The sequence below is a fragment of the Rattus rattus genome, chromosome 8 (genome assembly GCF_011064425.1).
Source record: "Rattus rattus isolate New Zealand chromosome 8, Rrattus_CSIRO_v1, whole genome shotgun sequence".
Classification (NCBI taxonomy): Eukaryota; Metazoa; Chordata; class Mammalia; order Rodentia; family Muridae; genus Rattus; species Rattus rattus.
This window is the reverse complement of record NC_046161.1, coordinates 110267549-110282344: the sequence shown is the minus strand read 5'-3', so window position 1 is coordinate 110282344 and position 14796 is coordinate 110267549. Positions and strand designations below refer to the sequence as shown.

Sequence of the window (14796 nt, the reverse complement as noted above, 5' to 3'; positions counted from 1 at the left end):
CTGGTTTTCCATGGGGGTTTATGGTGTGTGGGGATCTGCTGTGTAACTGCTGTTACCTGTGGGAGTGTTGAGCAAGGGGGCGGTTTCTATTTTAATTGGCACAGGGCTTACTTAGGGTTCAGAACACTCAGTCAGGCGATGATCTGAATGACCCCTACATATATTCCTGTTCGGATTGCACAGTGGTTCCCCAGACCAAGCGCTGAGGGAAGACAGGCCCAGTAGCTGGCTTCATTGTTTTGTGAATGAAAGAAAAAACAATTTTTTTACGTTTGACCCCTGACTTCAAATCTTGTCAATGCCAGCGACTCCCAGCAGAGTTCTGCTGAGGGGGCCCAACCCACGGAGGACTAAGGCGTCGGTGCCAACACAAAAAGGGTTCTTTAAGCGACGAAACATGGCACCATTAAACACCGAACTGGGAACAGTTGGGAGGAGAGCCCCAGGGTCTCCCTGGTTTGGAGGGATGAGTCTCCCATCCCGGCAGGCTTCTCTAACCCTTGGCTCGAAGAGGCTGTGCTTCCAAAGAGGCTGAGTGGCCGACTTGAGCCAGCCACACCAGCAAGGAGGCCGGCTGAGGTCACAGGTTCTCAAGCAAGACCCGCGAGTTCTACCTCAGGCTCTGATGTTGACTGCAGTGAACGCCACATCCGAGCAGTGCTTTGGCCCTTCAGTTGTTTTTTTGTTTTTTTAAACCGTCGTGCCCTTCAGCATTCTTGGCACTGGCTGGGTCCAAAGAACGGTGCCATGCTTGATGGGTTGGGACACCTGTTTCTGACCCTGTCCGAGTCTGCAGCTTAGCGGCGAGCGTCTTCTAAGCATAGGCACAGTGGCTAAGGAACAGTGTAACAGCCGCTGGTCATTTCCATTTGGTGGCAGGAGCGCAGTAGCAGCTAGCCCCACGTGTACCCCAGCTTTAGAAAGGAAGAGCTTCACGACCCAAGGGCTTTAGGGTTTTTTTCTAACTGTTCTCCTCACACCAGTGACAACAGAACAGCAAGGGACAGACGCGTGGAGTCGTGGGGAAAAGCACACGTGACGACACGATGTCACTTCCCAAGGGCAAGAAAAAACAACAAAAAAAAACCCCCGGCAACCTCAAGACGTATTTTAACAACCTCAGAAACCATCATGAGAGGAACCGGCTGTTTCCTAAAGCATCAGGCCATTGGCAGGCACATTCCAGACTGGTCAGAAACGAGTGCAGACAGTGACAGTCAGGAGGAAGCTCCTGTCAGGGGGAGCCAGAGCCCGTGCGTGCCACAGTGGACAGTCACACATGTTGGGAGGCAGGCTCCTGTGACCCACTGCTTTCCCCGACCACACCCTCCCCACCCACCCCCGCACAGCTACCAGGTTCTATAAAATGGTCCTGCTTCGTCTTCTCAGAGTAAGTATCTAAGACTGTAAAAGACTAAAAGATGTTTGGAAATAGGCTGTATACAAAAATTAACTTTCAGCTTAAAATAACATTCAAAAAAGGCACTTCATCTTGTAGGAAAGAGATTCTGAGTTGGGTCAGCTGCTCCAAACCGGGACGAAGAGGAGGACAGGTTGTCTGCTGGGAAGGGGAGGTCAGTTGAAAGGAAGTCGGGAGGTATCAAAGTCTTGGGTTTTTTTTTTTTTTTTTCTTCTTCTTCTTCTTTTTCTTTTTTTCTTTTTGGTATGTTTTAAGAAAATTGAATCTGGTAAAATGCACGTCCGTTTATGAAATCTATTAAAAGAGTTTTGTTTTTTTCTTTAAAATAGTTGTTTCTGTTCTTTAAAAAAAAAAAAAAAAACAACAAACAAACCAGGTAGGCATGGAGACATTCACCTTGTGGCCCAAAGCATGGAGTCTTCCCAGGCTCCACTCGGGGAGCGGAGGCCGGGCGGGTCCCCTGAGCCAGGGGTTCCAGAGTGCACAGGCACAGACGGGCCAAGGCCAGGGCTACCTGCTACAGAGTCTGTGGAGCATGCTGTAGACATCGTCTTCCCTGCTTAGGCCCTCGAAGAACGGGATGAGGTCCAACAGCTCCGTGTCTGTCATGTCATCGAACCAGGACTGCACAGGCACCTGCAAGACAGAGCGTGAGGAGGGCTGCCGTACAGACTCGTGGGGGACACCAGTACCATCACCTGCCTGTAGCCACAGTCGGTCCAGAGTTACTGCTAGGGCTGAAGCAGGCTGACACAGGCAGGAGACCCCCGGTGAGGCAGAGGCCCCCACTGTGTGTGTTTGCTCTCTTTAGCTTTCTGGCTGCAGAAAAGAAGGCCACTCACTTCCTGCTCCTTTCCAAAGCTCTTTTTATTGCACTGAATTGGCCCGCTGCCTGTCAGAGCCCCGGACGCCTCTCTGAGGTTTTCTGCCAACCACCAAGCACAGGGCCCATCAGGAACACCAGGCCTCTAATTGAGGGTACTGCTCTAAGCTGTGTGTAAAGAGAAGGAGAGAATTCTTGCCTAGGCTTAGCAGTAACCGGGTAAACATGGAAATGTCAAGGTTTCCCATAAGCTTCAGGTAGAGGAGGGAGGGGCGGTGGCGGCGGGCAGCTAGGAGGTCAGAGAAGAGATTCACAAGGAAATGTGAGGAAACACAAAGGGATTTACATACTACTCTACTTCCAGTCCTTGGGATTGAACCCTGGGCCTTGCTAGGTAACTGCTCTAACAACTGAACCACGCCAATGGCCTCACCTACGACATATTTTTGTTAGAAAAAAAAAAAAAAGAAGGGGCTAGAGAGATGGCTTAGCCACAAAGAGATGTTGCTCTTCCAAAGGAGTTTGGTTCTGAGTACCCACATGAAGTGACTCTTGATTCCCTCCAGCTCCAGGGGAAGCTGTCGCCCTCTTCTGGCCTCTCTTGGTACTGCATGTGTACATAAGCACGCACACACACAAAGAAAAACAAAGTCTTTAAAAAATTAAAAAGAGGACCCAGAGAAATGTCTTGGTGGCTAAGCGCACATGTATTGCTCTTGCAGAGGACCTGAGTTCAGTTTCCAGCACCCACATCAGGCAACTCACAGCCAACTGTAGCTCCAGTTCCAGGGGTTCTGACACCCTCTTCTGGTCTCCACAGGTACTGCACCCATGTGCATATTCTCTCTCATAGGCACAAAGAGGAAATTAAAACAAAAAAACCATAATGGCTGGAGAGATGGCTCAACGGTTAAGAGCACTGACTGCTCTTCCAGAGGTCCTGAGTTCAAATCCCAGCAACCACATGGTGGCTCACAACCATCTGTAATAAGATCTGATGCCCTCTTCTGACAGCTACAGTGTACTTACATATAATAAGTAAATCTTTAAAAAAACAAAACAATAACAACAAAAAGATGTTGGGGACAAGATGTGTCCAGGAGATAATGCCAGAAACAGCTGCGGTGTGTGGGAAGGGCAGTGTGACTGTAGGACAGCAGTTCCCGTGGAGTGTGGGAAGGGCGCTGTGACTGTAGGACACGTATTCCTCATCTACCAGAGGCAACCACCACGTGCATAACATGGACTTTGATTGACTTGATAACATGGACCTATTTACTTATTTAAAGGTTCTCACTATGTAGCCCAGGCTGGCCTTGAACTTAGAGAGCTCATCAGCCTCGAGTGCTGGGATAAAAGGTGTGCACCACCACACCCGGCAATGTAAACATGTTTAGATGTAAGCCAGTTTTTTTTTTTAACCTTTTAATAAAAAGTTATTTTAACCATTTAATTGAATAGAGGTGTTCTCCCCCCACAATAAGGGGAGCTGTAGAATTCCGGGCTTTAAAGGGAGATCTTTTTTGCAGGCTTGGGTGAGCCTGAGAAACATGTGTGTTTCTCAGGGCCTGATCTCAGGGCTTGGTGTGGTGACCCTAGCTGATCTCTTCTTCCTGGAGGTGCCCAGTTAGTAACAGAGAGCACCACCCTCCTGCTCTGCGAGCCATGCCACCGTGGTGAGCAGGCGCCGAGGGTAGCCATGCTCCAGGGAGCTGTCTGTCGGGAGCCTTCCTGCCTGGGCTTCTGTGGCATCACTCTGAGGTGGCAGAGCTGATGGTCTGACGGCCAGCCATTTCTAAATTGCTTTATTCATTCGGTTGAGGGGTTACCCCTGAGTCTGAGAGGTCATAGGGATGTGGGCAGCTCCATGAGGCTGCTGACTGACTGACAGAGCCCACTCCATAACAAGAGGCATCGTGCTGAGCTGAGCCCTTGCTAGGCCTGAGCATGGGCCTAAGCACGGAGTTCTCCATAGCTCCCAGGAGAGCAGCGTCTCTGTCATCTCAGTTATGGAGGAGGAGGAGGGGGGTTAAAAAGAGAAAAAGCACCAAGCCCAGAGTGCGCCTTGAGCCCACACTTCAGACCTGGCTATTGAGCTGCTGCTCAGACAGGGCCTCCAGCTCCTCCCCTGGGCTGACTTACTGCGTTCTCAGGGTGGAAGATGTAGGAGGCAGGAGAATTGTCCACGATGATCACTTTGCTCAGCTCCCGTCCCAGGCGACTCAGGTCCTTCACGTAGTTCCCTCGATGGAAAACACAGGATTCTCTGAAGAGTCGGGCCCGGAACACGCCCCAGCGGTCCAGGAGGTCAGCTACAGGGTCTGCGTACTGGAAAGACAGAGTCCCGGTGAAGGAGAGGCTCCTGGGGGGGCCGGAGGCTGTGACCTGTGACACCAAGACCCACATTCGTTTTTGGGGTGCTGGTGTTTAGGATGTGCTCTCGCTTTGCAGTCCAGCAGGGAGCCCCCCTGGGCCTCAGTCTCCTGTGCGTTGACTGTGTGAGTCACCACATCAGGTTCAGACTTTCTGTTTTCGTGTATTTTATTAGATTTGGAAAGAAAAAAGCCCAGGTCTGGCAAGCTATAAATTTTGGCAGCTGCCCAGAGGAGGCTAGAGAGAAGAAGTTAAAGATGAGGGTAGGGGAGCCTGGGGGGGGGGAGCTGCAGGGAGAGGGGAAGCCTAAAGTAGGAGGGAAGCATGCTCATCTGAGCACTCAGAAAAGCAGGGTAAAAAGCTGCAGAGCCTTGTAAGAAATGGCCCAGGAGTCCTTACTCCTTGTTTTGGTGCGTGTCTGTGTATGAGTGTGCATGGACACACGTGTGTGTGTGTGTGTGTGTGTGTGTGTGTGCCTGTGTGCATGAATATATCTCTCTGTGTGTATGTGTGTGTGTGTGCTTGTGTGCATGGACATGCGTATGCCTGTGTGCATGTATGTGTCTGTATGTGTGTCCTTGTGTGCATGGATGTGTGTGTGTGTGTGTCTGTGTGTGTGCCTGTGTGCATGAATATATCTCTCTGTGTGTATGTGTGTGTGTGTGCTTGTGTGCATGGACATGTGTATGCCTGTGTGCATGAATGTGTGTGTGCACATGTATGTGTCTGTATGTGTGTGCTTGTGTGCATGGATGTGTGTGTGTGCGCCTGTGTGGTATGTGTGTCTGTATGTGTGCATGAATGTGTGTGTGCACATGTATGTGTCTGTATGTGTGTGCTTGTGTGCATGGATGTTTGTGTGTGTGTGTGTGTGCACGTGCATGTGTGCCTGTATGCATGGGTGTGGAGGTTAGAGGTCATTGTCTGGACATCATTCTCTGATGTTCTCAGCCTTATTTTTTGAGACAGGGTCTCTCCCTGCACTTGCAGCTCACAATTTGTCTAGATTGCCTGACCAGCAAGTCCCAGAGCTCCCGTCTCCACCTCCACAAGGCTGGACCAACAGGGGCACGCCTGCTTTCTGCCCGGCTGCTGATACTTGGCAATATTTTACCAACCAAGCCTTCTATCCGATCTACTTTTCTTTTGTTTATAAATTACCATTGTTGAATAGGTCCGTGTGCACAAATGCACCATGACGCAAACCTGGAGGTCAGAGGGCAACTTCGGGGAATTGTTTCTCCCTCCCACCTCCACATGGGTTCCAGTGCCTGGAGCCACCTGGACACCTCCACATCTCCTCTTGGAACACGTTTTTAAAAAGGCCCTGCAATAGCTGGGCGTGTTTTAGGATTGTGGTATTCCCTCTCCGTCTACATTAGAAAGCACTGCATTTCTACGGTTCTCTCCCATGGAAGCTGTCAGAAGTTCCTGTCAGTCTCAGCTCCCAAAATATCTGCACTCTCACCTTTATTTCTTAAGTTCTAATGCATCTTCCTGGATCAGGCCTCCTGATTTGGGAGGCTCCAATTTCCTGCTGGCCCTCTCCTCCCACCCGGTTTACCTCACAGCTGTCAGAGTAACCCCTGGAGGACACACAGCATCCTCTCTCAGCCCTGCTTGAAACTCCCCACTGTTTACCTACTGTCTCTGGAGTAAACACACAGCAAACAGCACATCCCATCACCCCTGTGTCCTGTAGGCTTCCCTTGATGCTTACACTCACCAGCGAGGCACACAGCCAGGAATCCCCAGGGCTGGCAACCCTTCTAGCAAGGGAGCGAGGGATCGGACACCTGAGGCTGAGTCACAAAGGCCATGGGAGGATGCACTGTGGCTGGGTCTGTGGGAAAGCCCTTCCAGCTCTAAGGAATCCCAAGGGGAGCAGCTGCATCTCTTACTGAGCAGTGTAGAGCACTCTGTGAGGGAAGGAGGGAAGGGGCTAAGGGGCGGGTGAGCAGTCTACAAAGGGTTGACTCCGATGGAAAAAACGTGGTTCCGTTTCTCCTCCGCCACCGTCAGTGTGGCCATCAGCCTTTTGGTTTTTATATTTTTAAAAGATCAATTTTAAAAAAAGTATGTGTATGAGCACTTTGCTTGCATGTATATATGTATGTGTGTATGTATGTATTATGTATGTATGGGCAACACGTGTGTATAGTGTCTACAGAGGGCACTGGATCCTCTGGAACTGGAGTTGCAGACAGTTGTGAGCTGCCCACATGGGTGCTGGGAACTGAACCTGGATTCTTTGCAAAAGCGGCCAGTGCTGGGCTGTCCCTCCAGTCCTGGTGAGCATCCTTTAGGGAAGCATGGGGGGGACTCCAGGCCTGCAGGACCAGGATGAAGACTACAGACACCCGAGGCAGGGGTTCATCCTTTTTCCTTGGTGCCCTGCCATGCACGAGGGGCAAATGAACCAAAGGGTACATAACAAACCAGCAAACCTCGCAGTCTGGGAGTTGGTGCGCTGTCCCTGCAGGCCCGGGCAAGAGGCAGGGAGGCAGTGTGCAAACACTGCTGCCTGTCTGCTGAGCTAAACTCAACATCCGGGGCCAGAACTCTGACCATCGGTGCCGGAAAAGGCCGAGGCTGCACTGGGAACCCGGTTTGGCTCTGCGGGCAAGAATAACTCTGAAGTAGGGCTCGAGAGACAGATGGTGGGGCAGCTGGAACAGCCCAGGAAGAGCAGCCCAGACAAGGATGTTTAAGCGAACACTGGGGACCCTGCCAAGAAAGAGTTTTCAATCTCGCTAAGGAAAAAAAAAACAAAAACAAAACAACCCTGGGTCCGGCGCACGGGTGCAATCTTCCCACTTGCTATTTAACTGCTTATTACTTCAGGTTCCTCAGCATCCCGGAGCAGCGTCACAAGCGCCGCCAAAGCTGCTCGCGCAATTAGTCTTGACACCACTGGGGAGGACGATGTTTTCCTTGGGGCCGAGTTCTGAGAACAAAACCCAGGCTCGGGATCTCCCATCGGCAGCTCCCGTGGAGGCCAGCTGACCGTGCTGGTGGAGCTGAATAGGTGGCTCTTGCCTTGGTCAGTACAGAGAACACACCCAGCCAGGAACGCCCCAGCCGGTAGAGCAGTGTTGAGGACCTGGAGTCGAAGGTCCGGCACGCAGATGCGTATGGGTGCCGTCCCAGGCAAGCCGCGGGGGGAGGGGGCTGCTAGTGGCTGCACACAGACAGAGGGTTAACCTGCACACTACCCAACTCACCTCTGGGGTCACTCGGAGTCTCTGAGGTACCCATGAAGACACCGGGGGTGCCAGTAAGTGGATTGCATGACTCTGGGCGAGTCATGGTGTCCCAGGAAGGATCTGGGAGGGTGAGCTAGGGTCTGCCTGCTTTCAACACACCATGGCACCTACAAAGCTTGTTTGGATGACATCGGTACTTAGGAGGGTAAATGCTGAACGTTTACCCTGTGACAGTGTCCACGGCCATGCAGAGAGGACAGTGAGGGCTCAATGAATGTCTACTTGACGGGAGTCTGGGGCTGAGCAGCCCACACGGGCCACTTCATTTAATGAACTCTATCAGGAATTATCCCCAATTAGACAAGAGGAAACCAACGTGCTACAGTAAAGGAATTTGCCAAAACCATCCAACTCCCCTGCCGGTGACACTTGACACCTGTCTCTTGTTCCTCTCTAGAACCTGTGGCCACCAAACCCGGGGACACAGAGACCTCTAACATCTGGCTGCCAGTCCGCAGGTGAGGTAGACTCCCCCAGGCCGGCGTCCTGCAGCCAATTCCTCCACAGTCACAATGGACGGGTCTTGTGGTTCTGTCTGTGAATAACTGGTTTCAGGTGGCTGCATAAAGCAACTTCATGGAGCATTTGTTCCAAATGCTCCCCGTCGCCATGGCAACCAGAAGCCTCTCAGCCTAGCAGTGTGTGTGCGCGCAGGGCCTGCATCCATTCCATCTGGGGTGGGAACCTGTCACCGTAAAAATAGCTCCCTCCACCTTAACAAAGGGCTCTTGGCAGCTTGGGGGGTGGTGATGGTGGAGGGCGGAGAGGTTGGGATGAGGGCTGGGTGCACCAGGGAGCAGGACGCAGATCTCGGGACGCACCTTGGCCAAGCTGGCGGTGAAGAGCACACACTCAAAGAGCTGCCCCATCCTCTGGAGGAACTCGTCCACGTGCGGCCGCTTCAGCACGTACACCTGCGGTGGGAGGAGACAAGAGCTGTCAGTCACGGCAGCCAGAGACAGCCTGGGCCTTGGGAGAGCTGCCAAGGCGCCCTCCTCCTGTTGCCAGGCCTATGCGCGGTTTACTGAAGCTCGCACTGGGTTCCGCGTCTCAATGTAGACAACCCTCACAGAGAGAAAAGGAAGCTGACCAGGGTCTTGAGGATCTTCGGAGCCAGCAGGCAGAGCACAGCAGCTGTGCTGTGTCCAGGCGAAGTCACTCATTCATCCCATGTTCCAGTCCTTGGCACGTGCTGAGTCAGCCCCCATGTGGACGCAGGCCGCAGCCTAGGTGCTGGAAGTCTAGGACTAGCTGCTGCCTTCAACTCTGAATGGCCCCACCCCCTGGGATTAATGCACTTGAAAACTTTCCACTGGACACTGTGGAGGTCACCCTGCTCATGTAGGGGTACAGAAAGCACTTCACAGTGGCGAGGGGCTTCTGTTTCCCAGGGTTGGACTCTGTGTATCCTCAGGCGTGACTGCAGAGCGGCTGGCTTCACCTAACACACAGGCTGCCGACTCTGGAGGCTAAAGGAATTTGAGGGAACTGGCAGAGAAAAAGCGAAGCCAGGGAGAGGGAGTGGGCAGAGGGAGGGACCAATTAAAACTTGAATAAATTCCACTGGAAGTCAGCTACATCTTTAAAACGAAACGTAATTACCAGGCCACAGCGCCGTGCTCAGTACAGCTACAAGGCTGAATTGGATGCCCCATCCTTGGAGAAACTCGTGTGGTGAGGCCTTGCTGGGGCTCACTCAGTCTTGAGCACGCACTGACAGAAATTAATGAACACAAGAAATCTCACAGTGGGGTATTCATTCAAGATAGTTCTCCTTTCGGGGGTGGGGTGGGGTGGGGGGGTAGGCGTCTCGGAAAGCAACATCTGGCTTTGACCTTGAATGAAGAGGGGCGTACACGCTGAGAGAGAGAGGGAGGGAGGGAGAGGGAGAGAGAGACAGGAACAGAGAGACACACAGAGAGAGACAGAGACAGAGAGAGCGAGAACTGAGCCTCCAATCCGAGCGTGAGGCCCGGAGGCTTGGCAACCCATGTGCACCTGTGTGCTTCGCCAACCACAGGCACAGTGAGGAGTCTGGGCGGCTGTGCAGGGGAGGAGGCAGTTAGGCTAAAGAGTTAAGGTGGCAGTGAGCCACAGGGCCTCTGAGGGCAGACAGCACAGAAGCAGGGCAGTGGGAGGGGAGACAATACACAGGGCCGCGCCACATGCAAGGAAAACACACTGCGGGGCAGAATTCCCACACGGAGACACGGGTTTGCAGCACGCCAGGGAAAGGTGCTTCCTAGGGCAAAGGCTTGGAGAGAAAGTGGCTGGCTGGCTGGGAGAGTGGGTTGGGGGCCTGGCTCTGTGGCTGAGGGTGGGGAGAGGGGCCAGATGAATAGCCAGGACCCTGCTGAGCTGGGCTAGGCTGAGGGCAGAGCTGTGTGGCTGGAGCAGAGAGGCAGGGCCTGCTTTGCTTGCAGAGCTCCTTGTTGCTGGTGCCAGGGGCTGGGTGTGGCCTCCTGTCCCGTGTCCCCTGGAGGACTGTCGGAGCAGCAAGCTTGGCTGCATGCAAAGGGTGGGAGATTGACGGGGGGACTCTGATGTTGCCGCCTTTACAGAAAGGAGGGTCCTGGGCCCGGATGCCGGCGTCCAGGCCCGCGTCCCCGTGCAAGTAACCAAGAATAGGCCCCTTGGGACCTGCACAGCCTATCCTGGATTACTTGAACAAGGCCACGGCCTTCGCCAGGGCCTTGGCCCTCCAGCTTTTGTGCCTTCCTTCTCTCTGGAGTTTCTGATCTCAGCCCTGATGCCCCCGGGTGTCTACTGTCAAAGAGAAGGGGCTACGGAAGCCGGGGTGGGTCCTGCGCGCTGGACGTGCTGTGGTCACGTGGTGCGGAGGATTTATTTTTCTCTCCATGTCTCTTGGGCAGCCTTCCTGTGCCTCATTTCAAGGACCCTTCGACCCTAGACACGACAATCAGGGCAGAAGTCCTAACTGCTAGGCGGTAGGGGTGGGGGTTGGGGTTGGGTGGGGTTGAGTTAATTCAGTGGGTGCTTTGCGAATGCTAAGTGCCCAGGCGCCTGAAGTTTTGACTTTACAATGGCTTTGAAAAAGCACGAAGTGTGGAGGCGCCATCTTCCCAGATCCTGCGTCCTGCAGAACAGGCCCAAGAGGTAGGTGGGGGTAATGGGTGCGGGGTGGGGTGGGGGACCAAGTCTAAGGAAAGAGCCCTGGCTTAGGAGTCAGGAATTCTTTTTTTTTTTATTTTTTATTTTTTCTTTTTTTTCGGAGCTGAGAACTGAACCCAGGGCCTTGCGCTTCCTAGGCAAGCGCTCTACCACTGAGCTAAATCCCCAACCCCAGGAATTCTTATTCTGATACTTCTCATATATAATCTTGAGGCAACCCGTTCCCTAAGTAAGTCTCAGTTTTCCCATCCGGGCAACGGGGGTGGCTAGAACAGCTAATTTCACAGGCCCAGATGGTTCTAAACTGCACTCAAGAGTTAAGGAGCCTTATATGACATCCTGTGTGGCCCAGGAACCAGGAAATGTTCCGTCCTGGGATACGAGGCCAGATATTCCCCCCCTTAATTAAGACTTTGAGTTTGACAGGAAAGACAGTCTGTCCCATCACTCCTACGGAAAAACTGGCAAAGCTATGTCTACCTTAACCTCCAAGGCGAGTTTTTCTACCATGCTTCTAATATATTCATTCATAAACGAAGCCATTTCCAGAAGAGGAAAAAAAAAAAAAAAAAAACGGAAGAAGATTCACGCCAACTGATGGTGACAGGATTATGCACAGCAACTTGCTGATCTTAACACACTCTTCCCCCTTTGCTCTGGGTTGAGCATTTGCTTAAAAAGACACTGGAGAAAACCACAGGGGCTGAGAAGCTCACACGGGAGCATTCGCCATCAAAGTGAACATCTCGTCCTAAGAATGCCCCGTGAGTGGGTGACGGGTGGCATTTTCCTGTTGCTAGGAGAAGAAAGCAATTGGTGATAGAGTTGACCAGATGTCAAGCCCGGCCAGCGGTGGGGATGACTGGGGGGCAGCATAGAGACACCTGAAAGTTGAAATCAAATCAAAGAACGATCATACCTAACATTTATGAACAGGAAAGGGTCCTCAGGAACCTGGTAAAAAGCAAACATGTGTCTGTCTGCGAAAATCATTCACTGTACTTTTTATTTAGTTTTTGAGACAGGGTTTCTCTGTGTAGCCCAGGAACTCGCTTTGTAGACCAGGCCATCCTCAGACTCAGAGATCCGCCTGCCTCTGCCTCCGTACCTGGCTTACTATACTTATTACACAAAGTTTGTTTCCTGCAGTTGGAATAAAATTACCACGGAAATGAGAATTTAGAAATGACGTTCACAGGGAGCGTGGTTACAAGAAAATGCCCGCTGGAACTGTAGGTTAGCTCCAATTTCTTACCTGGTGTATGGTTCCGTCGATTTCAACCGGAACAATGAAGTCAGCATTACTAATGGGCTAGAGAGAAAAGAGACTGTGATTAATACACAGGATAGGAAAGAGAGAATTGGAAATCGTAGCAAGAAAGAAGCTTGTCTGCACCAACGCATGTTTTGATAATTTCGGGAAAGAGTTCACGAGGATGCTGGGACAGGCCTTAGGTCCTCAAGATAAACAAGCAGGAAGTCGTATTTCTTTCTGTCCTGAGTGTCCTGGAGTTTCAGCATTTAGTCCAGTCTCTTGGTTACCTGCCTGCCTCAACCACAAAGGGTAGCACAGTCTGGCAAGAGAATGGGGCTGCTCAGGCTCCGTTCTGGAGCCCAGACGGGATGAGGGGAACCACCAATGGCCACCAGGGGGCAGGGATGAAAGCCTGCTGACCAGTTGCCACTACCACTGGAAAAGCAATTTGTCCTCAGACTCACAGTGTGGGCAGCTTGGCAGGGAGGCCCAGGGCATGGACCCACAGCGGGCAGAAAGCCAGACGCCATAGGCTGGGACTCTGGGTAGACTTTTCCCTTTGGACTTCAGCGTTTGTTCCTCAACTGCTTACGGTGGTGGGTCGGATGGGTCCCCATGGCTCCATCAGGCTTCAGGCCCTGCCTAGTGGCCTGGCCTGGCTTACTACTCTGGGATTGGAGGATGGCCAGCCTAACTGCTCTGTTCTAAGAAACACAGAAAAACTTACCACCCACAACTCCACAGGCATTGAACGTAACTCTCGGAGAGTAGTTAAACACATTTGAAAAATAAAGTATTACTTCACTCGTCACAATAATGGAACGACAGGCTCATAGGCAGTTCTAAATGGAATGCCGCACATTAGAAAAACTAACAAAGAGGTCCAAAAGAGCCATCAGTGTGCACACGTTAGTGGCAAGAGGGACTTGGGCATATGGTGGCCACCGGGTGGAGAAGGGCATGCAGAAGCTCTCTGGTCAGACTGTAAACTGGGTCTACCTTCAAGCCCATTAGTGCCCCCCACATCTTCTCCTTGACATATAAACTGAAAACTGGACTGTGCTAGACTGCAACCCCATTACTAAAGGCTCAGATGTGGGGGTTGCTGCTTAAGCCCTCAGTTTATTTGTCCTCAGGACAGGAAGGCGAGGAGTGAGCTCAGAATTTCGTAATCTTACCACTGAAATGCAGAAATTATGAAAGTCAGAGGAAACAACCGAAGAAGACACTGTCAAAGGCTTTGGGTTGTAGGATCCCACTCCGCAGGGTGAAGTAAGAGGGGACAGTCACAGCTTCCAAGTGTGGTCGTGAGCTCTCATGTGCCGTGAGCGTGCTGATACCAGGCTGAAGCCAGTGCTTCTTCTGAGCCCATGAACTCACGTGTCACACGGGAGAGGGGTTCACGACGGACATATTCCCCAACACACTTTGAAATGCCCAGAGGACGTTAAACACCTCGAGGAATGCTGCACTTGCAAAAGTAGCCTGGCCCATACCCATGAGACAGCTCTGCCCATGAGATGGCTCGGCACGGAGATGCAGCCCCAGTGCTGCTGTCCGGTCTGGTGATGTGGTTTGATCTCTGAAACCCACGGTGTGAGGAGAGACCCGGCTCCTAAAACTCGTAGTGTGACCTTTCCACACACACACTGTGGCACCCATGCACCCACACTCAACACAAAAATAGTTAAAAAAAATTTAAAAAAGTGAAAGATAATTTTAAAAAGTAGTGAAACCAGGGAAGAAATGAAGAAATTTTGTTTACAGCTTGGGGCAGCTATGCCCTCTGGTCAGAGACACCAGTTCTGCCAAAGTCTGGCCTTAGAGCCAGGAACCCTTGGTAATCTTGGGCAGTTTGTCCAGAGCTGTTTGGGTGGACACTCTCCATGCGGTGACAGAACCTGACCCCTGCTCTGAAAGGCTTGAAGAAGGAAAATGTCGCAATGTCATTTAGAACCAGGCTTGGACATGAGGCCACGGTGGCCCCAGGACCAATCCTGGAGGAGCCAGGCCCTTGGAATGCTGGGTAATGAGGTGGTCCTACATGCCTCAGCAGCTAGAATGAGGTCCTTTCTCACTGCTATGTTTTCTACCTTCTAAAGCCTTTAAAGATGGCCTCCTGGTCCCGTGCCAAGCCTTTAATGAAAGGGCACATGGAAGATGTTGTTTTCTGCAGGAAGGTGTGAGGTAAATTTAATGATTCTTCTGCCTCATGACCTGCCAGGAATGACAATGAGCCTGTCATAGGTGAGATGCCCACTATGTGTGGAGCCATCCCTCAGTGAAGTAAGAGGCATCCCAAGGTAGGGGGACATGAGCATAGGGACACTGAACAGGGCAGAGCAGTTCCATTGACAGGGAATAGTCCACAAAGAGGAGAACCAAGCCGGTAGATACAAACACTGCTTCTCCCCAGCACACCAGTCACTCATCCAAATGTATCAGCGTTTGTCTCTACTAAACAACTCCTTTCAGGAGGGGTGAGTTAACTCACTGCCTTAACAATGTAGCCACTGCGGCTGCGGTG

The 14796-nt window shown here is 51.9% G+C and overlaps 1 protein-coding gene across 2 annotated transcripts in view; it reads right to left on the bottom strand.

The window, feature by feature from the left end:
• Positions 1–1631: 1631 nt before the first annotated feature.
• Positions 1632–14796, bottom strand: part of Ctdspl (CTD small phosphatase like) — a 119360-nt gene continuing 106195 nt past the window's right edge. For both annotated transcript variants that reach the window (XM_032911098.1, XM_032911099.1), the window contains 4 exons: positions 12270–12326; positions 8704–8796; positions 4386–4571; positions 1632–2056 (listed from right to left, as the gene is read on the bottom strand). In XM_032911098.1, the coding sequence (XP_032766989.1) occupies positions 1931–2056; positions 4386–4571; positions 8704–8796; positions 12270–12326 (462 nt within the window). In that variant the 3' untranslated portion in view covers positions 1632–1930. The remainder of the gene's footprint in view (positions 2057–4385; positions 4572–8703; positions 8797–12269; positions 12327–14796) is intronic.